Source organism: Molossus molossus, unplaced genomic scaffold, assembly GCF_014108415.1.
Source record: "Molossus molossus isolate mMolMol1 unplaced genomic scaffold, mMolMol1.p scaffold_m16_p_16, whole genome shotgun sequence".
Lineage (NCBI taxonomy): Eukaryota > Metazoa > Chordata > Mammalia > Chiroptera > Molossidae > Molossus > Molossus molossus.
Genome location: NW_023425351.1, coordinates 38615641 through 38642737, shown reverse-complemented (window position 1 = coordinate 38642737; position 27097 = coordinate 38615641). Strand labels below are relative to the sequence as shown.

General features: G+C 37.9%; 1 protein-coding gene across 4 annotated transcripts; it reads right to left on the bottom strand.

Moving 5' to 3' along the window:
• Positions 1 to 866: 866 nt before the first annotated feature.
• Positions 867 to 27077, bottom strand: NDUFAF6 (NADH:ubiquinone oxidoreductase complex assembly factor 6). 4 transcript variants are annotated; one of them, XM_036264285.1, is made up of 10 exons: positions 26861 to 27077; positions 22696 to 22795; positions 19367 to 19489; positions 18566 to 18686; positions 15373 to 15429; positions 13663 to 13765; positions 12521 to 12654; positions 11381 to 11482; positions 8544 to 8600; positions 867 to 2138 (listed from the first exon to the last, which is right to left on the bottom strand). In XM_036264285.1, the coding sequence occupies exons 5-10, from the start codon at positions 15391 to 15393 to the stop codon at positions 2010 to 2012; spliced, it is 546 nt and encodes a 181-aa protein (XP_036120178.1). In that variant the 5' UTR covers positions 15394 to 15429; positions 18566 to 18686; positions 19367 to 19489; positions 22696 to 22795; positions 26861 to 27077; the 3' UTR covers positions 867 to 2009. The 4 variants fall into 4 exon arrangements, with proteins under 4 accessions (XP_036120178.1, XP_036120179.1, XP_036120176.1 ...); XM_036264286.1 differs by lacking the exons at positions 22696 to 22795; positions 26861 to 27077 and adding an exon at positions 19064 to 19096 and having other exon boundaries at positions 19367 to 19482; XM_036264283.1 differs by lacking the exon at positions 18566 to 18686 and having other exon boundaries at positions 872 to 2138; positions 26861 to 27071.
• Positions 27078 to 27097: the final 20 nt, after the last annotated feature.

The window sequence follows — 27097 nt, the reverse complement described above, 5'->3', positions numbered from 1 at the left end:
TTATGCCAGGAAGTGAATAATACAGTAAATGTCTCTGAATAAGATCCCATCTTAATCTCCAGGAGAACAGAAACTTCAGTTCATATTCAAATCTCTATCAAATATAAAATGGCTTAGAAAGTATTTTAAAATTATTTGCTGAATAAACTAGCTTTTGCCCTGGCTGTTTTGGCTCAGCAGTTAGAGCATCGGCCTGTGGACCAGAGTCCCAGGTTCGGTTGCCGCTAAGGGCACGTACCTCAGTTGCAGTTTGTCCCCAGCCCCAGGATGGGGTTGTGTGAGTGGCAACCAGTCAGTGTCTCTCTCTCATATCAATGTTTTTCTCTCTCTTCCCCCTTCTCTCCCTCCTGCTCTATCTGAAGATAAATGCAAAAAAACATGTCCTCGGGTGAGAATAAAAAATAAATAAACTGGTTTCTGAGACAGTTAAAAAATCCAGCAATCCAATAAAGTTTAAACCCTTTTCTTCAAGGTCCTTAGACAAGAACCAAGATGCTAAGCAGATGATTGCTGCCAAATTTAACCTAGGAAGACCCATAGACAATGCTATAAAAGACTATCTCTAATAAAGTCTTCAACCCTGGATCATTCAGAATGCCAAGAGGAAAGGGGTCCCATTTCCTTGTACTTACCTTTTTCAGATAAGCTAAAAGGCTCTGTAAAGCCACAGAATTAAACAAAAGGATATTACTTCAGCATCAGTATCAATTAAGAGGCTATTAACATATATAATCACATTGAACATTCATTCAATTATACATTTATTAATCTCTACTTGTTCTAAGTCAGAAGCCATTCTAGGTGCTGTGGGATCCTAAGATAAACAAAACAATGTATTCTTAACCACAAGCAGCTCTGTTTATTTGAAGAAAAAAGTAATATTTTAAGCCATCATTAATTCACAATTGCAGTAGACACTAATTCACAGCTGAAACCAAACGTTTAAGAGAGATGGGATAGTGGGAGTACACCAGAGGAGTGAGTGGGCAGGAGACAGGACCACTGAAAAGACAGGAAAAAGAAACTGTGGCATATTCCTGGCCTTGGGAGTCAGAGACTCATTCAGAGTCCAGATCTGCTATTACCAGCAATGCAAAGAATTTTGTTTTCACAACTAGTGTGTTTTATATTTAAAATGTTTTAATTACCAAAAAATTCTGTATTTCATAGAGTTTTAAAGATCAAATAAGAACATTGATGAAAGTATGTAGCTCAGAGCTTATCAGTGGAAAGATCGACTAGTATACAAATTTTTTTAAATACAGTATCCCTTAATGAGTGTTCAATATAACTTTGTTAATATAACTTACATTAATACATTTTGTGAATACAACTTTGTTCATGATGACAACAATGCTGAATGATAGAGTGAAGGAATGGGGTTAGCAAAAAAGTAAAACCTTTCAAATCAGCCACACCTAAAGTCAAATTAAGTTCCAGCACTTGACAGCCAACTGTCTTACCTTAAGAAAGTTTTATCATCATAGATAAATTTTACAGGGTTTAAAGATGAAATATTAGGGATAAAAACCTTCAACATAGTGATTGACACTCCTCACTCTCCAGGACTCCTAAGTAAACTCATTTCACAGCTGTACTGGACACGTGAGTTCTGGCTCTCCGAATGCAAACCCAGCACTACTTGAGCCCCTCCCCCTTCTTCTCCTAGGGTGAGACATTTCTTCTCTCTGCCCTCTGGTGGTGAAGCATGGCTTGCAGCCTAAACGCTAAAGCGATGCTCCCCCTGGGGATGCGCATACTTTACAGGGATGGTACAGCAGGCCTGTCAGGGCTGGTGGTGACAATGGCAGGGTCTGTGGCAGAATCTCAACGGCCTGGCACCCTAGCCCCACAATGATTTCTCACCAATTCTGTAAGCTACTCACACCCATCCAATAAATTCATTTTCTCCCTATCTAGTCAGTACCTGCTGTTTATAAACAAGAACCCTAACTAGTACACTTTTGTAAAAATAGAAGTAAATTAATATCAGTGCCAAGAAATTATTTTTAATATCTTCTTCTCCATGACTGAATATACAAAGATAATGGAAGTAACGTATTCTTCTGCTGTAAAGATGGGTGGAATATATCAAAATTCACTTGTTGAATTTTCTTTAAATAGTCTTCCAGAGCAACCTGGAAAAAGAAAAAAATGGTCACTAGATCATAGAATGATTAAGTCTTTAAAAGAAACAAAATAAAAATTGCAAGTATTAAGGCTATTTTAGTTTCCCTGAGATGGTCTTCTACATACTAAGAATTTAAATGAGAATTTTAAAAGGAAGTGAGAAAATAGAGACATCTTCTAAGAAGCATCTATTAGGCTAGTAAAACAGGATCATAGAGCTAGTACTACCCACATCATTTCTGATTCTGGTCAAAATGTAAAATATCAGAGAAATTACTGTTTGCCAGATTTTATTACTAGACTCTGTAGAACACAAAAGAAGTATTTGAATCAAGGAGAATGAATATCACCACCACAAAATGCATTGTGTCATGAGAAGGAGCTCAAGCTGCTTAAAAAATTGTATTGTGAAAAAGTTTTTTAAAATATATTTTTATTGATTTTTAGAGAGAGAGGAAGGGAGAGGGAGAAAGATAGAAGCATTGATGTGAGAGAGAACCATCAATCAGCTTCCTCCTGCATGCCCCTCACTGGGGATTGGGCCCACAACCAGGGCATGTGCCCTGACCGGGAATCAAACCAGTGACCTCTTGATGCATGGGTCAACGCTCAACCACTGAACCACACCAGCAGAGCTATTTTGAAAAAGTTGAATGGGTCTCCATGTTCTTGCCAGAAAATGCACCCAAGGAGAACAAGTCCCTACAAATGTCATCCATGCTTCCTACATCACACAAAACTTGACAAAGTTTTCATTGCAATGGGGGAGCAAGGTTGGAAAACATTGAATGGCAGTGTTCTTTATGGTTCTCACTTATTTTTACTATTTTATAAATTATTTTATTTCAGTAACTTTCTCATTAAACAGAGAAGCCATTTCGTTTTGCACTGCATAATTCTAAAGGTACCGCTCCCTTGTCAGTCCATGTGCACAGCTGCCCCTGGGGTTCTTCCGCATAACCTGTGTGATCCACTGGGATCATGCTTGTGGATTCTCTAGACTCTGGAGTATACAGATAGGCAACAACAACAAAAAAAGGATTGGGTTTTCTCTGATTTTTTCCCCCTATAAATTTATAAACAGATGATTGTACATATAAACAAATTCAGTATCTACTTTTTAAACCCTAAATTTATTTATATATACATATATATCAGGCAAAATGTGCATGAAAGGACACAGCTGCCTTGTGTTATAGCAGCAAAAAAAACCCAGTTCTTTGACAAAAAAAAGAAATAAACCTCACACAATATTATGCTGTAGTAAAATAGATGTACAATAACTATATGCAATAATATGAATAATCTTAGAAACGTGTGTTTGTGCCCTGGCCGGTTTGGCTCAACGGTTAGAGCGTTGGCCCGTGGAACAATGAGTCATAAGTTCAATTCCGGTCTAGGGCATGTACCTCAGTTGCAGTTTGTTCCAGGCCCTGCTCGGGGCCCTGCTCAGGACTGTGTGGGAGGCAGCCAGTTGATATGTCCCTCTCACATCGATGTTTCTCTTTCTTTCCCCTTCTCCCTCTTTCTCTCCCTCCCTCCCACTCTATCTGAAGATAAATAGAAAAATATCCTTGGGCGAGGATTAAAAAAAAGAGAAACAGAAAATAACCCATTTTAATAAAGCTCATAAACAAAATTAAGCAACATATTGTTTAGGAATACATAAACTGGGGGAAAGTTTCTGCAAAATAATAATAAATAAAAAATTCCGGATAGCTACTTGGAGGAAGAAGGCAGAGAGGGAGGTAGTATAATTTAATGGTAACATTCTAGTTCCTGAATTGAGTGGCGAATTCATGGGTGTTCATTATGTTATACTGTATAATATATGCACACATATTACAGATATATTCATTTGTAGACATCAAATATTAAACATTTCAAAAAATAAAAGAATGAACAGCACTTTCTTTTACATTTTGAAAACAGAGCCCATGTTATTTAAAATGTTCTGTAATCTGTTTTATCACTTAATATATTGCGATCAACTTTCCATCTCTAAGAATTCTATTATGCTTATTTTAATTGTTTTATAATATCTAATTATAAGAAATAGTTAGTGAGCCCTGGATGGTTTGGCTCAGCAGTTAGAATGTTGGCCCGAGGACCGAAGGGTTGCAGATTCAATTCCTGGTCAAGGGCACATACCTGGGTTGTAGGTTTATGATCCTTGGCCCCAGCTTGGGGACGTGCAGTAGACAACCAATCGACGTGTTGCTCGCTCTCTCTCTCTCCCCTCTCTTTCTCTTTCTCTCCCTCCCTTCCTCCCTCCCCCCACCCTTCTGCTCTATCTAAAAGAAAAAGAAAAAAAAATCAACAAAAAAATATCCTTGGGTAAGGATAAAAAAATTGTTAATGAAATTAAGGTACAGGCACATAGTAGAATGTTATACAGCCATTAACTATTTTATTTATAAATATGTTAATGATGTGGTTAAATGCTTGCTAAGCAGGACACTGAAATATAAAGTGTGATTTCAACTATACACAAAAATTCATTACAAAAAAGAACAGAATAGCCCTGGCTGGTTTTGGTCAGTGGTTAGAGCTTTGGCTCATGGACCAGAGTCTCAGGTTCGATTCTGGTCATGGGTATGTCCTCTGTTGCAGTTCAGTTCCCGGTCCTGGTCAGGGTTGCAGGAGGCAACCAATCAATGTGTCTCTCTCACATCGATGTCTCTCTCTCTCTCTCTCTCCCTCCCACTCCATAAAACACACAAAAAAAACAACAGAATTAATAGTGGTTTGTCTCTGCATCCTGTAATTATAGATAATAGTTATTTTTTTCTGATATTCTTTTTATGTTGTCCAAATCTCTATTATAAGAAGGTATTTCTTTTACAATTAGAAAATTCCATTAAAATACAGATGACATATGACCTCAAAATTAGAGCTCAACTGGACATTCACAAATTAGGACTTGGTTCAAAGGAAAGTTTGGCGAATAGTAAATAAATTGTTTAATATAACAAATTCATTAAAAACTCTCAAAGACATTACAATTTCTGAATATGGCATATTAAAGCTTTATCTATGAAAAAGAATATACTATACCCTAATCCAGTCATTTTCAAATAGTTTTTAAACAGCAAAACCTTTTCTTTGAATAAAATAATTAACAGATGCCCCATATATAAAATAAAGAAGAAATGTGTCCCAGCTGTAATGAGGATATAGGACAGTAGCAGTCCTTTTGGAACTGCCATGTAGTCCCTCCAGTTTCTCCTGGAACAGATGGGAACCGAGAGCCAGGCTCCAGCCCCAGGTCTGTCATGGGGCCCAAGATCTGCATTTCAAACAAATTCCCAGGTAATACTGATATTGCTGGTCCAGGTACCACACCCTGAGAACCACTGGTCTAAGGTAGTGGTTCTCAGGCCTAGCTGCACTTCACAATTACTAGGGTAGTTTTTAAAAAGTATCAATGTCAGGATCCAAACTCTTAGATATTTCAGTTTAATTGGTTTGGGGAGGGGCCCAACATCACTTTGGTTTTTTGAGTTGGTTTTTTAAAGTTCCCCAAGTGATTCTAATGGGCAACCAAAGTTAAGAACATTTTTCACACAAGTGAACAAACCTAAGTCCTTAACCTTCATGGGAGCTTAACTTAAAGAGTAAATTAAAAACAGGTGACGGTGCATCATCAACTATCATGGCATACCATCATTAAGACTGAAAAAAAAAAAAAGATAACCATTAAAAATGGTGATATAGAACAGTATGTGTTGACACAAAAAGAAAGGCTTGACAACACTCCATTCATACAAAACATACATATGTAATTTATGAACATAAAAAGTCCAGAAACATGAATGACTATCTCTGGAAATGATGAAATGTCAGAGGATTCTTATTTCTTCTTTTGCCTCCTCTTATATTACGTGAACATCTAAAATATTAACATAACCAAAAACATATTTCACAGAACAAACACTCCAAAAATTTATATGGAACCAAAAAAGAGCCCAAATAACCACAGCAATCTTGAAAAAGAAGAACAAAGCAGGAGGGATCACATTACCAGATTTTAAGTTATACTACAAAGCCACTGTAATCAAAACAGCCTGGTACTGGCACAGAAGAACAGGCAGCTAGATCAATGGAAAAGAATAGAGAACCCAGAAATGGACCCAAGACAATATGTTTAATTAATATTTGACAAAGATGTCAAGAACATACAGTGGAGTCAAGACAGTCTCTTCAATAAATGGTGTTGGGGAAATTGGACAGGTACTTACAAGAAAATGAAACTAGACCACAATTCACACCATACACGAGAATAAACTCAAAATGGATAAAAGACTTAAGTGTAACTCGTGAATCCATAAAAATTCTAGAAGAAAATGCAGGCAACAAAATATCAGACATAATACGTAACAGAATTTTCACTGATACAACACCTAAGGCAAGAGAAAACAAAGGAAAAAATGAATACATGGGACTACATCAAACTAAAAAGCTTCTGCACAGCAAAAGAAACCATCAAAATGGAAAGGGATCCCACTACATGAAAGATCATAATTGCCAATGATGCATCAGATAAGGGGTTAATTTCCAAAATACATAGAATGCTCATACAACTAAACAAAAAGAAGACAAAGAACCCAATTAAAAAATGGGCAGAGGACCTAAATAGACCTCTCTCCAAAAAGGACATACAAATGGCCAAGAGACATATGAAAAAATGCTCAATGTCACTAATCATCAGAGAGATGCAAATTAAAACAACTATGAGGTATCACCTCACACCTGTCAGAATGGCCGCCATCAACAAATCATCAAACAAGTGTTGGCGAGGGTGTGAAGAAAAGGGGACTCTAGTACACTGCTGGTGGGAATGCAGACTGGTGCAGCCACTGTGGAAAACACTACGATGTTACCTCCAAAAGTTAAAAACTGAACTGCCATTTGACCCAGTGATCCCACTTCTAGGAATATACTCTAAGAAACCTGAAACACCAATCAGAAAGAATATATGTACCCCTATGTTCATAGCAGCACTATTTACAATAGCTAAGATCTGAAAACAACCCAAATGTCCATCAGTAGAGGAGTGGATAAAAAAGCTGTGGTACATGTACACAATGGTATACAATGCAGCTGTAAGAAAGAAAGATCTCTTATCCTTTGAGATGGCATGGAAGGACCTGGAGAGTATTACGCTAAGTGAAACAAGTCAAGCAGAGAAAGACAAATATCACATGATCTCACTTAATAGTGGAATATAATGAACTAAACAAATGAATGAACAAAATTGACCCAGAGACACAGAAGTGGGGTGCAGACTGACAAGCCTCAGAGGAGGAGGGTTTGGGGCCAGAGAGATAAACCATAGAACTTACATGCATGTATGCATGACCAATGGACATAGACAACAAAGCTGGGGATGGGGAGGAAAGTGTCAACGGGGGGAAAAGGAGAAACATCTGTAACAAAAACAAATTAATAAAAAATAATAATAAATATATATTAACATATTACTTTTATAATAAGTGAACCCAGTAAAGAAACAAAATGACTTCAAACACTCAGATCTGAGACCTAGGATAGAAGATATGAAAGGATAGAAATGAATCTTTAAATATATTTTTGGGAAGAAGGTAGAAGATATGTTTGGTATTGTAGAAAATGCGTAGGTTTCCAATGTTCAAATATCACAAATCTTTGAACTTTGTTTTCTCTCTATAAAATGAAGTAAACCAGGTCTAAGGACAATTAGAAATAATGTATTTTAAATGACCTAATTCAGAGCCTGTCATGTAATGGGTGCTAAATAACTGGAAGCTATTCTCATTTCTTTATATATTTCCCAATAGTGATTCCCAAACCTGGCTACACATCAGAATTATCTGAGGTATTTTTAAAAATCACAGTTTCCCCTAGAAATTTCCCCCTCCTCAATCCCAAGTCTTATTTAATAATAAGACCCCAGGAATCTGTATTTTTTCAAAGCTTTCCAGGCTATTCCAACGCAGCAGCTCAGTACTGGTCTGTGAACCACAATGTGAGAAAATATTACTAGAATAATAAGTAATACTCATATAGCTATAAGTAGCCTAATAATCCTACAAAACTGTGTCTCATATGATTCCCATTTCACCTATGAGTATATGGAGGAACATGGCGGTTAATGACCTTAAACTCCCACGGCTAGTAAGTGGCAAAGTAGATTCAAACTGATGCAGTCTGGCTGCAGTCAATGCTACTGCCTACTCCACTCACTTGCCTCTGGGAAATACAGGCATGACCATTACCAAAAGCAGAATGCAACTAAAACCCACCATAAGAAAGAGAAACAAAAAATAAAGCCTACAAACTTAAGAACTGCAATTGGAACCTCATAAAATAGAAAAAGAGATCACATACACTTGTTTTATTAATTGAACAGCCTTCCCTGTTAATGTACTTACTGTCTGAAGAAAAGCAGGAAATGCTCTCACAGGAACACTTTTGTGGAAGGACCTAGCCTAAAAAGGAAGACAAAAGGAAACTGGTTTGAAATATAAATATTTCTGGAAATGAACACTCTCCCTCAGAAAGTGAACATAAAGCAACACCAGCAGTTTAACGACACAGCTAGGGCTTCTCTCAAAAGCAAGAAAACAGTTCTCATCTCTTGCAGATTATAATTAATTTCTTAAGCCTAAAAGGACTCGGGAAAAAGTACTATATTAAGAATTCCAGCCCTGGCCGGTTTGGCTCAGCGGTTGGAGCGTCGGCCTGAGGTACAGAGAGACCCGGGTTCGGTTCCCGCTAAGGGCACATACCTCGGCTGCAGTTTGTCCCCGGCCCTGGTTGGTCGTGCGGGTGGCAGCCACTCGATGTGTCCCTTCATGTTGATGTTTCTCTCTCTCTCTCTCCCTCCCGCTCTATCTGAACAAAAAATGGAAAAATGTCCTCGGGTGAGGATAAAAAAAAAAAAAAAAAGAATTCCATTCTTTCTTACAAATTGGCTGTCATTTTCCAGCTGCCTTATAACATCTTATAACTTTGACCCTCTAGCTCTGTGGTTGGGGTAAATGAAGAAATACTTGCGTTAAGTCCCAGCACCTCCCAGCTTAGATTGTCATTATCTCCTGTTTAGATGAATATAATATCCTCCTAGCTGATCTTTCTGCCTCTGTGTTCCCCAACCTTGAATTCATTCCACACAGCCAGCCAAATTAATGTTTTAAGTCATTGTTTTATTTTTATTTTCTTTAACTTACGTCCCTGATAGATCAAGTCTCAAAGATTCATCTTGGGATTCAGAGGCCTCCACATCTTGACTAACCTCATCTATCTAATTCACCACCCTACTACTCTGGACAATGAAGCCCTGAGGTACTCAGGCCAATGTCCATTATCCTGCACTGACCTAGCCCACTCCTGTTTCCAGGTCTTCATTTATACGGTCAGATACCACCTCTACTTCCTGACTCACATCTTAACCCCCTACCCTCTCTTTTAACCTGTCTACTAAAATTGCTCTCTTCAAAATCATTCACGATTTATCAATCATCCTACCTCTTGTCTCTTCATCTACCTGTAGCATGCACAATTTTACTATTCCACCTTCTTGGAATCTGCTCCTCTCTTGATTTCTAACACAATGACTCTCAGTTTTCCTACCTCTTTGATCATTCTTCCCTTCTTCTTCTGCTTCCTAATAAATGCCCTAGGTCCTCTTTTCCAGATGTACATTCTCCTTGGGCAACACCATCCAAACTTAGGTCTTCCATATAGATCACTCTCAAATTCCTCTTCAATTCTGATCTCCTTTCTAAGTCACAATCCTGCATTCTTCAATAGCCCATCTCCCTAGATGTCTTCTAATACCCTGTAAAATGATGTCCAGCAGCTAGTCTCAAGTCTATTGATAAGCTCCTGGTATACCATTGCATTTTTTTCTTTAAATTTTTTTTTTACTGAATTTTTTAGAGTGAGAGGAAGGGAGAGGGAGAGAGATAGAAACATCGATGACAGCCCTGGCCAGTTTGGCTCAGCGGTTAGAGCGTCGGCCTGCAGTCCGGAGAGGCCCGGGTTCGGTTCCCGCTAAGGGCACGTACTTCGGTTGCAGTTTGTCCCCGGCCCTGGTTGGTCATGCGGGTGGCAGCCACTCGATGTGTCCCTTCATGTCGATGTTTCTCTCTCTCTCTCCCTTCCTCTCTCTCCCTCCCATTCTATCTGTGCAAAAAATGGAAAAATATCCTTGGGTGAGGATTTAAAAATAAATAAATAAATAAATAAATAAATAAATAAATAAATAAATAAATAAATAAAAAAGAAACATCGATGACAGAGAACACTGACTGGCCGCCTCCTGCATCCCCACACCCTGGGGACCGGGTCCTCAACCTGGGCATGTGCCCTGACCAGGAATCAAACTGGCGACCTCTTGGTGCATGGGTCGATGCTCAACCACTGAGCCACACCAGCCGGGCCATTGCTTTTTTATTAGTCTCTGAATGGCACCATCACCATTTCTACTTGAACTCTGCACAGCCTTCAACTTCCCCTCTCCTTCGTCCTGCCAATACAATCAGTTATCAAGTCTAGTTGATTCTATCTCTGGGGTGTGTATATGTGTACATACACAAACACCTACCCTCTCTAAATCAGACACTCTATAAATGTAGCAAAAGGAGATTAGTTATTAGTGATTATTATTGGAGTAGGCAGGATAGAAGCCAAATTACAGCATGGTGAACAGTGCCAGGATGGTAAGGGCCTTGAGGTAACAATGAATGCAGACCACTTATTCAAAAAAGGTTAACTCTGAGGGAAAAATAAGAAACAGAAGGGTCCACAGGATGCCTATAACTTCAGAAGGCAGCAGCAGCAAACCAGAAGATAAAAAAAGAGACAAGTTATCAGAGAGGCCGACTGAAAACACCAGCTGGGACTGCTGAGGATGCAAGGTCCTGGGATGGTAGGAGAGGCATAAGCCTTGCAAAGCAGAAAGACACACTACCCCTGAGAGACAGAGAAATGTTGAGTGGATGATGAGAGAGGAGCCTAACTAAGAAAGCTCAGGCTTGACTTAGTAAAGTGTGTATACAACTGCTGAGGGGGTTCAGAAAGGGATATTTTTTTAAAAGTGGAGAAAGTTTACAATAGTCCCTGAGATAAATCCACTGAGATTTCAATGGGAGAGATGGAATATAGACTGCCAAGTAGGGAATAGTATAACCATGCTCAAGGAATAGCCACACCTAGAAATGACAGTTTCCTAAATGATTTGGCAAAAGAAAAGCAGGCTACGTACATGTTTTAGGTGCAAGTGGGCCTGGCTGGCAATGTCATATATCACATCTCTTACATTTTTATTTTGGTTCTTCCGTAGAAAATCCTCTTGTGAAACACCATGCTGTGTTGAAAAATACATTATATTAGCAATCAAAAAGGATACTTAAAACTAACTCAGCTCAAGAAAACAGGTGAGAGAACAGTATGTACAATATAATGCCTATTTTGTTTTTTAAAATGTATGTATGTGTATGTGTTTCTGTATCTGTGTATATAGAGATACACACATGCACTCTCGCTCCTGGAAGAATATGCAATAAGATAGTAATTAACAACAGCTGTAGGTAGAACAAAAATACACAAGCTAGAAAACTTTAAAAGCACAGACAATATGCCCAACTGGTGTGGCTCAGTGGTTGAGCATCGACACATGCACCAAGAGGTCTCTGGTTAGATTCCTGGTCACGGCACATGCCCAGGTTGTGGGCTAGATTCCCAGGTGGGACATGCAGGAGGCAGCCAATCGATGTTCTCTCTCATCGAAGTTTCTATCTCTCTCTCCCTCTCCCTTCCTCTCCCTCTCTAATATCAATAAAGAAAAAAAAATTAAAAAGAAAAAGTTGACAATAATGAATCTCATATAGAAAATAAACAATATTCTTTTCTTAAGGATTACTTCCTCCTTTAAAATAAAGAACAGACTGGCCCTAGCCAGGTAGCTCAGTTGATTGGAGCCTTGTCCCAATATGCTAAGGTAGCTGGTTTGATCCCCAGTCAGGGCACATACAAGAATCAGCCAATGAATGTAAAAATAAGTGGAACAACAAATCAATGTTTCTCTCTTTCTCTCTCTCAAATCAATGAAGAAATGAATTTAAAAATAACAGGCTAAGCCAAGCATTGGAATTGCTTGGAAGAGAGTAAGGCATCAACATGAAGCTACACCAAGTGAGGTTCTCCAGACTATCTTACTCATAACTCCACCAGACACCTAAAATGCCTGATTGATAAAAATTCTCACTTGATAACCATGGAGCCAAAAAGAAATATGCATTAATTTCAAAGTGGTTATTTGAATAGACTAAGCAGAGAATCAAGAGATAACATCCTTCCCATACTGCTAAGGTAAATTATTAGAGTGTACAAATAACAGCCTTACCAGCATACAAATATCCATGGGAAGGAACACCCTTCTTCTGCTACCATGATACGGCGTTGCTCTCAAGCAAGTGACAATGCCTTGTGCTTTTCCAATGTGACTTGCAGCATGATCTGCATGAAGATCCTTTATACCTATGATTTTGGAAATTAAACAATAACGCTGCTCTTTTCTCTTTAAGTGCATAAGTCAACAGAAGTAGCAAAGAGAAATCACCTAAACATGTAAAACTAGTTGTTTATCCTAATGTATTAATATCTGTAAAACAGGATATATGTGTAAAACTGGACACACAAACACGCTGACCACTAGCAGGTTTCTGAACTTCAGCTTTTAAATAAAAGAGTTTTCCTCAGACTAGAGCACACTAAGAACACATTTGGAATTTTAACCAGCTATCATGAAAAAACACTGCAAGTCTTTCATTTCTTCTCCTCAGTGTAATTGCCATAAGACCTCACTTTAAGTATATGCTTTGCAAACATTCTGTTCTTTGCTCCCTTCTTTCAGTGTGTTGGCAAACATGTCACTGAATGTGCAAGCAGACAGGTCTGGGAAATTCAATAGGGATCTGTGTTATTCTTTTAGGGTGACATAAAGATATATTACCTTCTTCAAAGGGATGGTATTGTCCTTGTCCCAGGGAACTTCCTCATTACAATAAGGCCTCCCCGACTTAGAATTAAGTTAGAGGAGAAAAAGTACCATCTAGATTAGTTCTTTGTTTTTGTTTTTAAAGAATTTCATAAAAATTTAAAAATGCAGATTTATTCTTTTTTTTTTTTTTTTTTAACGTGGGAAAATACTATTGGCAGGGAAGAAAGAGTAAAGCTACAAGCCTTTCAATTTGTAGGAATGATTAAAATATAAAATCTTTAGCAATCACCAGACTAACTACAACATTCCCATGAGGTAGCTGAAGTACTTTCATTAGAGCCTAAGTGCTCTGATCAGTCTACACTCCACAGAAGGACACACATTCCCTTTCTTGCTCAAAATAGAAATGCTATTTCTTTATAAATGATGAAAAGAAAAAGTTCAGTATTAAACTGGTTAGACTGTTGAATTTTGAAAGAATGAAGTCTGAAAGGTGTTTTATTTTAAAAAAAAAAGGTATGAAATAGGAAAAAAGAAAACCTTACCCAATATTTCTAGTGTTAAATAAAGAAGAGAACTCTGTGTGTTTTCTGCATAATTTTCTAGTTCCTGGATATTACGATATGCTTTGTCATCCAAATTTTTTTCCTATAGTCAAACAAAAGGCAAATAAAGTTGGCTGAATTATCAAAATTTATAAAGACACGATATTTTGCACAAAAGAACTGAAAAATAAAAATACAAGTATATTTTGTTTAGTACACACAATAAAATAAGATTAAAATGTGAAAGTTCTACACATTCAATCTTACAAATCACCCCTAAAAATAATACCTCAGGATTAATCTCAATGCACAAATCACTATGAACATGGATTAGCTTAATTTTTAATTCCTTTGAAAGCCCACATTATCATGAAAAACTGATTGTACTGAGCTATTAAGTACTTTAGATATTATCTTCTTAATCCTAGCATCCCCCCAAAGACAACAAAATAATACTTTTTCCATTTTGTAGATGAAGAAACTGTCTTTTAACTTTCCTGTGTTTCTTAAATTTTGATGAAGTCCAATTATATATTTTCTAATTGCTTGTGCTTTTGTTATCATATCTAAGAAATCACTGCCCATCCTGAAGTCACCAAAATTTATACCCACGCTTTCTCCTAATAGTTTTACAATTTTAAGTCTTACATTTAGGTCTTTGATCCACTTGGAGTGAGTTTTTGCATATAGTATGAGGTAGGAGTCCAAATTCATAATTCTGTATGTGGCTCTCCAGTTGTCCCAATACCATTTGCTGAAACGGCTGTTCTTTCCCCACTGAATTATCTTCTCACCCTTGTCAAAAATCAACTGACTATAAATATATGGGTTTATTGTTGGACTCTCAATTCTATTCTACTGATCTGTATGTCTGTGCTATGTCAATACCACACAGTTTGATTCCTGGAAATTTGTAGTTACATTTTGAAATCAAGAAATATGAGTCCTCCAACTTTGTTCTTTTTCAAGATTGCTTTGGTGATTCTGGGTGCCTTGCATTTCCATAAGAATTTTAGGATCAGCTTGTCAATTTCTGTAAAAAAGGCAGCTGGAATTTTTAAAGGCACTGCATTGAATCTATAGATCAATGAGTGAAGATTGATCCCAGTCCTTTACTTGTAAATATCCCTCCCTACAAATGCCAAGTGTTATTTCCCATTAAACAGAAAACTTATCTCTGTCTTAACTTCTCCAATTTTCTTTATGTCATAAAACCAGGAGACATCTGAAAAAAGATTTTCTTAGTGCTAATTAACTCTTTAAATCAACTAGGAACTTTTTCTTAATGTTGAAGCCATCATCTCATTTTGGCTTATATGTATTATTATTACCATAGCCTATGGTTATTAATAGATTATATCCACATAAAGTTAAGTAAACTTACATTTTCATGACAATAGTACATTATGAGTATCAGGCCAATGAGGACACTGAGCCAACAATGTGTCAGAAAGATTATACAGGTTAGCCCAGGTCACTGAGCAATTTGCATGCTTGGTTGGAACTAGAATAGAAGTCAGTTCTGAGAACTCAATATAGGATCCATCCACTAGAACCATCAGACTTTCCTTATTCCTTCTACTATTTAGATAGAGATCCAAGTACTGGCTGTACATAAAGGTATGTGTATGACTACTCAAGTTTTGATGAAAAATTACTTTAAAGATTAAAAAGGAAGAAAAACTTAAGACTTGAGCAATTTCAACTTACTCTTTCATCAATGATTCTCATAAGCCATCTTTTAGTCAGATTATGTCTTCTGACAGCCTAAAAAAACAAGAGTATTGTAAATTTTTAGAAAGTACTAGAAATGACTTCTGCAGACCTAAATAAAGATAAACAAACCAAATACAAAACTAGGTAAGGCAACATTTGTAATAACTCATCACTAGATAGATAGCTGTGCTAAAGAAATGCCAAGGAAAAAGAAAATGTTCCTAGGAAACATTTCCAAGTAGAGATAATATATCTAAAACTTTTCCACTAATCTTTTTTCTTATACTATTTGTAATTTAATGATTCCATAGTCAAAACAGGAATTAAATACTGAGCTTGTTATATGATGCACCCTGACTTCTAAGCTTACTTATTACACACAAACTTCTTTCCACAGAATAAAGATTCTAATTAATGAAACTAACCACTTCTCCAAAAAGAAAAATGTAACTAAAACTCTAAAGAAAATAATCTGCAAGGCACAGCATTACTTTAGTACGTAAAGAAACTGTAATGGGAAAGAGCACACCTGGTGCCCAGATCTTAGTCTTAAGAGAAATATCAACATTTCTCCCAAAGAAATAGGGCTCTAGATAAGTAAGTGGTTTCCAGAGTTGGGGCAAGGGAGATTTAATATGATCCTAGAATACTTTATTGTGCCAGAAAATAGAAACTGCTCAAAAAAATTATGTGAGGCTTGTCGTAAGGACACAAGAGCCAGTTTTAAAGGGCTCCCACTGTCCAAATCTGGGACTATTTGAACACCAAAATAATAAAGTATAGTAATGAACTATAAACTACTAAAAAAAAAATAGAACTCATGAGTTCATAGCAATAATTAATAGACAAATAAATATAGGAGAGTGAGAGATCTTGCTTACTGCCAAGTGGTAAAAAGTAGACAGAGTATTAGAATTGGAAAATTAGCATTTCGCAATCATAATAGTAAAGACTGAATCAGACAAGAACCATCAATGAATGCTAAGTTTCAGGGGAAATCAATAAGGAGTAGGATATTTGCACTGTCTCATAGTTGCCAAGGCAATTACAATTATACATCGAATTATACAGTGGAAAACCCAGCAACACCTTGACTGGATAATGAAAATTATCACATATGATACTCTAAGAAGAAGACACTGTCTATGAAGTATTATGGCCAAGAATGCACAACCTGAATGTGATGAGAAAACATCAGATGAACCCAAAATGAGGAATGTTCTATTAAAAAAAAATTTTGGAGGGGCTATACCCTTCAAAAATGTCAATGTCACAGAAGACAAAGAAGGCTATAGAAATGTTCCAGATTAAAGTAGACTAAAGAGATATGACAAATAGTACCTGACCCTAGACTGTATCCTATACTAGAGGGAAAAACACTACAGTGGACATTACTGGGGCAATTCACAAAACTGGAATATAAATAGAAAATCAAATAAAAAGTGTTATATCAAAGTTAAATTTACTAAAGCCAGTAACTGTTCTGGTTATATAAGAGAATGTCCCTATTCTTAGGAAATACTCTCTAAAGTATTTAGGGATAAAGAGTCACAATGTATATAACTTACACTCCAAAATGATACAGAAAAAAAATTAAGAATGTGAAAATACATTATCTATCTACCTACCTATATGTATATGTATGTGTACGTGTGTGTGTGTGTGTGTACACATTTAGATAGAGAGAACAAGATCATGCACACACACAAGTGAGCAGTACAAATGATTGACAAATGGGATAAAATGTTAACAATAGGTAAATCTGGGTAAAGGGTATAGAGATATTCTTATTATACTACTTTTAATTTTGAAACCTTTCTGGAAGTTTGATAAGTTTTAAAACCATTGTTTTCTTACCAAACCAACACTAAGTATGATATATTTTCACAACAGTTAATAGTAAAACATGAATTCTCTGGTATATTGTATACTTCAACTAAGACTCTAAGATGTCATTGACAATAAAACATAAAGGCTAGCTAGCATGCTCCTTGATATACATTTATGTCACAGGGGATGCAAGTATGGAGAACAGAACCCACTTTGCCTGGCAGAAATCTAAAAGAAACTAACAGGGCTGCACAAAGTTGGCTCTCAAGTGCTCTCAGCCCTACTAATGTGACATAGCAGGACTTCCCACAATCTCCTCTCCCCAATCCCAGGAACCCACTGGGGATGCCTCAGTCTTTAGAGAGTTCTGCTCTTGTTTTATTTTGTAAATGTCTGAGTGGGGCAGGGTATGTTTGATCTTTGTAACCATACCATCAAACACCATTCCTGGAACATAAAAGCACTCAATAAATATTAAACCACTGAAAAGTCATACTCTTATTTACTTAAGGATGAAGTTATAAAGACTACAATTCCTTGACCACAAAATATAGTTTTCTGTCTCATTCTGAGGGAAATCAGAGATCAAGGTAAAAAATAAATATTTGTAAGAAGCTGAATAAAGCATTAAAACTTTGAAAACAATAAAAACCTTGGCTATAAACATAAATTTAAACTGCAATGTTAATAAACAGAGAAATGGAGAAACCCATATGAGATGTGCAAGAAATTACAGATTTTTAACTGTTTTGCAACCTAAAAGCACCAATGAAACAGTGCAGCAGGAAAGTGTTCTCTGGACAACACAGTCACTGTTTCCCTACTTATCTTCCAAAGAACCTGATACCCTTCAAAGAACCAATGGAAATTTTTACTGGACAGTGGTAAAATAAGCATATGCTACTGCAGAATGAAGAGGGATAAAAAACATACAACGAGGGTAAATGCTCTGAACATCACCTGCTTCTTTCAAATATTCATATTAAACTTCAGCACTGGTCGTATAAAAAAGCTGGCCGACATTAATCATCAAAATTTAAGCAGCTATTATAAAATTGGACAAGTTGGCACACATGTAAACATTCTGTAATTCAAATATGTCTTCTGGGTTTTTTTAAGAAAAGCCAAAGCAAGATAAATTTGGGTTAAAGGAATCTCGAATTTTCACATTTCCTGACAAAGGCCAGAACTTTCAATGCAAGTATTACATAAACCTCTACTGCAGTCAGGTTTGTATATAAAATAATAATCAGAAAGAGTTTCTGGACTTTAGAGAAACTTTTCTCTAAACTGAGTCACCTAGGTTGAAGTTATTGAAGTGGGATGAGTAGGGGTAAACAACTAATCTAATACTCACAGCTTCCCATCCACTTTTTCTTCAGTCCCCGGTGGAGGGGCCTGGCTTTCCATCTTTACTGGGGCTCTGTGAAGTCAGTCTGGGGCCCAGACACAGGGTCTGCCTCTGCTGGTGCACAGACCTGAGAAGAGGTGTACCACTGTCAGGTCTTCAGTGGTTCCTGTTACAGACACTGTCTTTTGGCACTTATCATATTACAATGGGGACACAAATTAGTGACAAAAGGCACCTAATTCCCTTCCTCTGTTAATAATTTAGCATATTTCTAAACTATGTATAGCTGTTTATGAATGAGGGTTCCATATAGCTGCTTTAATGTAAAACTACTACATACATCTAGCTATATAAATAATACTCTAGCCCATAGGTTTTTATTCTCTACTATCTAAAATTCATCAGTGAATAGGCAACTCTATCAAACTAGAAAGGCAGTTTTAGATGTGTGTCTGGACAACAGTGAGAGCATGTCTCCTTTCATAGGTAGAACAGAAAACTTACCTGGCATTGCTTCAAAATGTGTAGGTTTTAATTCTGCAACCAAATATGTGGAAAATAATTTATAACAAAAAAAAGACCAGATCCCTCTTTTTTCCTTTAATAAAGAAATACATCAAAGATCTGTGCAAATTATTAGTGGGTAATTTTAAATTCTTCAGTTCAAACTAACATATATCTGAACATTACATGAGTCTAAGAATATTTTCAGGATAGACTGCCCATCGCTATTACCCAAATTGTATGCATCAGAAAGTATGCTCAAATAAAATTCTTACAAATTAATTGCAGCAATTCTTTTTTTACCTTCCATAGTTCAATGGCCACAGGCTGATGTGGTGGATTGTCACTGTATATATCATCCACAGTTCTTTTCCAAAACTGCATTCGCATCAGTCCAATTGTTTTCTCAGAAACTGAATCCTTAATCTATAAATAGCGTTTAAAAACTTTAATAAATGCACTGTACGATCTCAAAAATCACTATTTGTGACTATAATCACATAATTCAGTCAAAAACTAACTTTAATTCTATACATTTGTTTTAATTTTTCCTTGAAATTAAATTGTCATCATGAATCAGAGATTTTGGAAGACAAGGTAGCAGAATACACCCAATCGAACAACAAAAAGAAAGAAAGAATCCAAAAAAAATGAAAGTACTAAAGGGTCTCTGGGACCACATCAAGTGTAATAACATTCTCATCATAGGGTTATCAGAAGGAGAACAGAGAGAACAAGGAATTGAAAACCTCTTTGAAAAAAATGATGAAAAAGTAACTTGGCCAAAAAAATAGACATACAAGCCCAGGAGTGCAGAGAGTTCCAAACAAAATGAACCAAAAGTGACCCATACGAAGACACACCATAATTAAAATGCCAAAGGTTAAAGACAAAGAGAAAAGCAGTTAGCTACCTACAAGGGAGCTCCCATACAACTGTCAGCTGATTTCTCAATAGAAACTTCACAGGCCAGAAGGCAGTGGCAAGAAATATCCAAACTGAGAAAAAAGCAAGGACCTACAATCATGACCACTCTACCTAACAAAGCTATCATTTAAAATTGGAGGACTAATAAAAAGCTTCTCAGACAAGAAAAAGCTACAGGAGTTCATCACCACCAAACCAGTATTATAAGAAATTATAAAGGAACTTCTCTAAGAAGGAAAAAATAAATAAAAAATATGAAGAGTAAAATGGCAATAACTACATATCTATCAATAATTACTTTAACTATAAATAAATTAAATGCTCCAATCAAAAGACATAGAGTTGCTGAACAGATAAGAAAACAAGACTCTTACATATGCTGTCTACAAGACATTCATTTCAGATCAAAAGACACACACAGATCAAAAGTAAAGGGTATAAAAATGTTTTATCAAAATGAAAACAAAGCAGCTAGGGCACAAATACTTATACTAAACAAAATAGACTTTAAAACAAAACCTATAACGAGAGACAAAGGACATAGCAACTCTACTTTTGAATATTTATCCAAAGAAACCTAAAACAAAAAGACACATGCATCCCTGTATTCATTGCAACATTATAGCCAAGATATGGAAGCAACCTAAATGCCCATCAAAAGATGAATAGATAGCCCTGGCTGGTGTGGCTCAGTGGTTAGAACGCCATCCTGTGTACCGAAGGGTCGAGAATCTATTCCTAGTCAGAGCATACACCCAGGTTGTGTGTTCAATCCCTACTCAGGGTGTGTATGGTAGGCAACCGATCAATGTTTCTCTCTCACATCAATGTGTGTGTGTGTGTGTGTGTGTGTGTGTGTGTCTCTCTCTCTCTCTCCTCCTCCTCTCCCTTTCTCTCTCTAGAATCAATGTAAAAAAAACACAGCTCGGCCAGTGTGGCTCAGTGGTTGAGCATCGACCAATGCACCAAGAGGTCGCCAGTTCAATTCCCAGTCAGGGCACATGCCCGGGTTGTGGGCTCAATCCCCAGTATGGGGTATGCAGGAGGCGGCCAATCAATGTTCTCTCTCATTGATGTTTCTCTCTCCCTCTCCCCTTTCCTTCCTCTCTCTCTCTCCCTAAAATCAATAAAGGAAAAAAAAAATCATATCCTCAGGTGAGGATTAAAAAAAAGATGGATAAAAGAAGTGGTACATACATAAAATGGAGTATGACTGTCATAAAAGAATGAAATCATGCCCTGGCTGGTTTCACTCAGCGGTTAGAGCATCAGCCTGCGGACCAATGAGACCCGGGTTTGATTCCGGCCAAGGCCACATACCTTGGCTGGGTCTGTCCCCGGCCCTCGTCGGGGTCACGTGGGAGGCAACCAGTTGATGTGGCTCTCACATCAATGCTTCTCTCTCTCTCTGTCTCTCTCTCCCTCTCTACCTCCCTCCTAATCTGTCTAGAGATAAATGGAAAAATATCCTCAGGTGAGAATAAAAAAAAAAAAAAAAAAGAAGAAGAAATTTTGCCATCTGCAATAACATGGGTGAATGTAGAGGGTATTGTGCTGGGTGAAAATAAGTCAGGCAGAGAAAGACAAATATCACATAATTTCACTTATGTGTGGAATCTAAAAACAAAATTAGTGAACAAAAAAAAAAACAGTAACAAACTCTAGATACAGAGAACATTTTGATGGTTGCCAGATGGAGAAAGGGGGTTGGAGGGGGATAGGTAAAAATGCTCAAGGGATTAAGAAGTACAAATTGGTAGTTACCTATAGTCATGGGGATGTAAGGTATAGCATAGGGATACAGTTAATAATATTGTAATAACTATGTATGGAGTCAGATGGGTACTAAATTTATCGAGGTGATCATTTTGTAAGTTATATAAATGTCTGATCACTATGTTATACACATGAAACTAATATAATATTGTATGTCAACTATAATTTAAAAATAAAAAGTTATTTTTAAAGCAATGCTTTAAAAACATTTTTTTCTTTATTTATTTTAGAGAGAGAGGAAGGGAGAGGTAGAGAGAGATGGAAACATCGATGAGAGAGACCATCAATTGGCTGCCTCCTGCATGCCTCCAACTGGGGATTTGGCCCATAACCTGGGCATGTGCCCTAACCAGGAACCGAACTGGTGCATGGGTTTTAAAAAATTTTTATTAAATGCTTTTAAAAAACTGTTATAGTCATCCCCTGGACTGAGAGATCCTGGTCAAGGTAAATGCCCAGAGTTGCGGACTCCATCCCCAGTAGGGGACGTGCAGAAGGCAGCCGATGGGATGTTTCTGTCTCACATCAACGTTTCTCTCTCTCTCTCTCTCCCCCCTCCCCTTCCTCTCTCTCTAAAAAAAATCAATAAAAAACATTTAAAAAACTGCTATATGCAAACATTAGAGACTAGCAGTAATACTTTAACCTATACAATTAACAAACAAATGTGCAATGTTAACTGCATAGTTTTATAATATCCTTAAAAAAAGAAAAATTTTCCAGAATGGTATTTCGAGAAACAGTAAGTTCATTAGCTAGTTTTATTTTTGGAACTGAATTGTTAAGCCTAAATAGGGGGAAAAAATAACCAGCAGAGACCTTAAATACATCTAACATATAAATTACAATTGTATTTCTTTATTGTTCAGCATTAAACACATTATATCACCATTTTTTGCAAATAATTTTTAAGGTATTTTAATACCAGCCTGAGCCAGTTCCACATTGAAGGCTTTTAGTGCAAAAGCAGAGCTTCTGGATTCTGCAGGAAGCAGCAGGGAGCATAAATAGCCTTCATAATCTCGTTTCCTATAACAAATAGGCAAAAAAAGACAGTTACTTTTGACTTCCAACCTGCACACAAAAAAATACTGACCAGAATTACCTGAAAACAATTAGGTTTCAATTCAAACTAGGCCTGAAATCTCTTATAGTCTATACCTATTTCTCTACAGGTACTAAAAATGTATCTGCCCACAATCCCAAACCAGTTAAAAATAAGAAATAATCAATCTCTATTAATTTACTGACTTATATAGTACTCATAATTTTAATTGTTTCAGAATCACTTTGTAAAAATTCAAATGAGCTACCAAAGTAGAAATCAAGAAAATAGTTACAGCAAGCACTGGTAAGAACTCACAGTTTTTAATACCTAGATAAATAAACAGATTAACCATAAAGACAGAAAACAATATAGGGGTGACGGGGTGCTCATGTGTATGCACAACCACTCACACACTGTACTTATGTTTCCTAGCAGTGTCTGCTAAGAGAGCCTAGAAGCAATGATACCCCTCCCACCCTGGCTCAAGTATCAGCGAACACACCTGACACCTAGATCTTGGTTTCTAAATACCTTTCTCCACTGAAAAAAAGTAGGGATTCTTGGAGGACTAATTGACTTTAGTTACCTAAGAACTGTCTCTCATAGTGAGAAATGCCATATTATGATAAATTTATTCAGCAACAAGGCCAATAATCTTTCATTCATTGTAACATTTATTCAGTGCCTACTATGTGCTGAGCGCTGTGCTAGACACTGAAGATAGGCATAGACTTCAGTCTAGTAGAGAGAGAAAAACATATGAAATAAACTTATCTGGTGTTAGGACTGCTGTGATTCTGTGGTAGGCAGTTAGACAGAGCAAGGACAATGGGCCAGGTACAGAAGGTCACCAGTGCAAAAAGCCCCAGGTGCCTAACAAAGGGCAATTGCAGGGTGGGACACCACCACCCCTGCCCCAAGGGTGACCTTTCCTCCCCTTGCATATTGTTGGTCATGTGGTTTGGATCCCCTAACCTCTTCTCCCTAGAGATAATATCTAGGCCTCAGTTATATTTCAGCTCCAGGCCCAGAAAAGCAGCAAAACCAGACCAGTGACCTCACAGCTGACCTCAGGACCAGCTGCATTGGATAATGACACCCCATCCCCACCCCACCCCTAGCACTGACCAATCAATCAGTGGAGACCATGACCCTGAAAGGACACACCTGAAAAGCTGATGAATAGTCTATTAAGATTGGCCCCTGGCCCTAAAATCTTCACCCTTAAAACCCTTAGGATGGAGGACCAGGCACACTCTCCCCCCTCATCCCTCCCCTGGGAGCACACCCTGGCCTTTCCCTTTTCCTTCCTTCCCCCTTCCCTCTCCTCCCAGGTGCATTAGTTACCATTACAGTACCTTCCTCGCTCCCAAGCTCCAAGAGCCCTTCTTTACCTCTATAACTCGTTTCCTAAACCCATTTCTTCTACAAATTACTTCTACCTCTGTGATTTTCCAAATAAATATTCTCTTATAGTTTGAGTCTTGGCTCTGAATTCTTTCCTAGCCAGAACTCAAGTACTAAAGTTGCTGAACAACCTCATGTAAGAGGCCTTGTATAAGATACAAGTCCAGTGGGACCCCACCAGTCTAACACCCTGTGCTGTTCCCACCACCCACAACAATCCCATGGACATGTGCCATGGTTGAACTAGTTCCCCAGTGAGGCTGGAAGAGGATGGAGAACAAATGCACTTCCAGACACCACCACTAGCACCTCCTTATTATAGCACCAATCCCAAGGCCTGAGGCAGCAGTTCCTCAAAACCAAACCCCAAGAAGTCTATGTAAATTAGGTTTGAGATTTTTTCCCAGGAACCTAGATTCCTAAGAGAGCCCTGGCTAGCTAACCTGAAGTTGTAGCCTGGTATCTTTTCTGATATTTGGAGGCCCTGCATAAGATACATGTCTGCAACAACCCTGCAAATAATTTCGGAGGCCAAATCTTGCAACAATTAATGGACAGTAAGAAGCGGCCTGGCCTGTGTGGCTCAGTGGATTGAGTGTCATTCCATGGACTCAGATGTCCCCGTTCGATTCCCAGTCAGGGCACATGCCCAGGTTGTGGGCTCAATCCCCAGTAGGAGGCGTGCAGGAGGCAGCCAATCAATGTTTCTCTCTCACACTGATGTTTCTCTCTCTCTCTCTCTCTCTCCCCCTTTCTTTCTCTAAAAAAATCAATAAAAACCTATTTGTTTTAAAAAGCTAGAAGTTGTACTCCCCCTTTCAAGTTTCATTTTGTTTTTATTTTAAAACTACTTATTGAGCATTTTTATATACGTCATCACACTTAATCCTCGCAAGCAAGCTATAAGGTAAAAGGAGAAATGTACAAATGAGTAAAAAGCTGAATCTTAAAGTTAGTAACTTTTCCAAGTGATGGAGCTAGGATTAATAAATTCAGATCAGGTCTGCCTGCAAAATCCAGGCTTTTAAACAAATCACTAGAGTCAATAGCCTCCCTTCCACTCAAATACCAACATGGACAAAATAAGTGTCTGGCCATTTATAAGTATGTATTTGAGAAAAGCTATTACCTGATATCCATAGACTACAACTGGAAGAATACATAAGAAATTAAGAGTGATTCTTCACCTCTAGATAGGAAATTTAGAACACTACTAGTATTAAAGAAAAATTTCACTGGACAGGTAGATATGGTACATATCTGTGATACATTCTGGAAACAAATTAATCATCAAAAGAATGATAACTTTAAAATATATAAAAATAAATGTAACCTTTTAGCAGTTTTGACTTTTAAAATTCTTAATGCCACAATTTCCACTACTGCTATCCTCTTTCCCCTATAAGTAATCAACAAATAAGGTAGGAGCAAAACACTATTTTACAAGTGATTAAAAACAAAATACGTGGGGATTTTGTTGTTATGCTACACTGTTAAAATGAATTTTTTTAAATTGGGTTTACTAGTTCAATCAAATCCAAGATAATTTAATTATTCTAACACCTCAGAAGTCCTTGAGACCAGGAACTTGGAGCATTTTTACCGCCATTATGAATCAAGTGCAGCAGAAGGGTACCGGGATGCTAAGTCATTGGTTTCTGCAGTCAGGCCTGGATTCTAAGGAGGCAGGCCTCTGCCTAGATGTGTCAGGGAACCTGACTCCTCCAACTCCATTCCACAAATGATTAACAGAGAGTCCCAAGTGCCAGGCTTTCTGGTGTTACCAGGGCAAACAAAATTGTCATCAAGCCCCTGACATTATGAGGCTATTCTAGTGAACCTCGGGTAAATTCCATCGTTTCTCTAAACCTCCCTTTCCCAGTCCATTAAATTACATTATAATGGTTTATATTCACAGTACCACTGCTGTATGCCAGGCATTGCTTTAAACGCTTTAATTCTCATAACCCTAAGTGATAGGTCTACATCTGTCCATCACAATTTGTAATAAAGTTTAGGAAAATTACAGTTTGAGCTGTGTGGGGTTTTTTCAATAAATAGTGTAAATGTGTTTCCAATTCCTTATGATTTTCTCAGTAACATTTTCTCTAGTGTAATACAGTAATCAACTGTTCATATTATCTGTAAGGATTCTGGTCAACAGTGGGTTATCAGTTGTAAAGTTCTGGGGAATCAAAAGTTACACTGAAATGTTCAAAGTGGGGAGTGGGTATGGGCGTCCCTAAGCCAGGGTCAACTATACTTGTAAACTACTTTGCATAGTACCTGACACATAGGAAGTACTCGGAATGAGCTACTGTTGAAATTAAATTACTAATCATTTTTGAAATTGAATAAAAGCTATGCGTGCAAAACGTTGAACTGGGTAAAAATTAAGGTTCAGGCAAGGTGACAGACGAAGACATTTTGCTACAATTTCGTGACCTGTGTAAAAAGTCCTGTTGCCTCAACCCCCACACCCCCTCACCCAGAGCCAACCGGAGAGCACACGCTGAGAGTCACAAGAAAGGAGCAGGTCCGCTCGCCTGCCACCCCCAGCCCTTGAGTGCAGCCGCACTCGCCCGAGCCCCTTCGGGCTGCTCCCCGACCTTTCGCCGGGGCACACCGGGGTCGCTCACCGTAGCAGTTCCAGACAATAGCGGTCAGTGCCCGAGGCGCCCAGTCCGCTGGCTGCAGCCACGCTCCGCCCGGAACCCGCGGGCCCAGGGAGCCTCCGCGCGCGCGCCCACAGGCCCCGGGGCGGCCGGCGGTGGCACAGGCTGAGTACGCCAAGCCGTAGCGGGGCCCAGGCTGAACCCAACCTGGAGGCCGCCATGACACCGACGTTGCGTGCCCTTCGACCCCGCGCCGTCGGC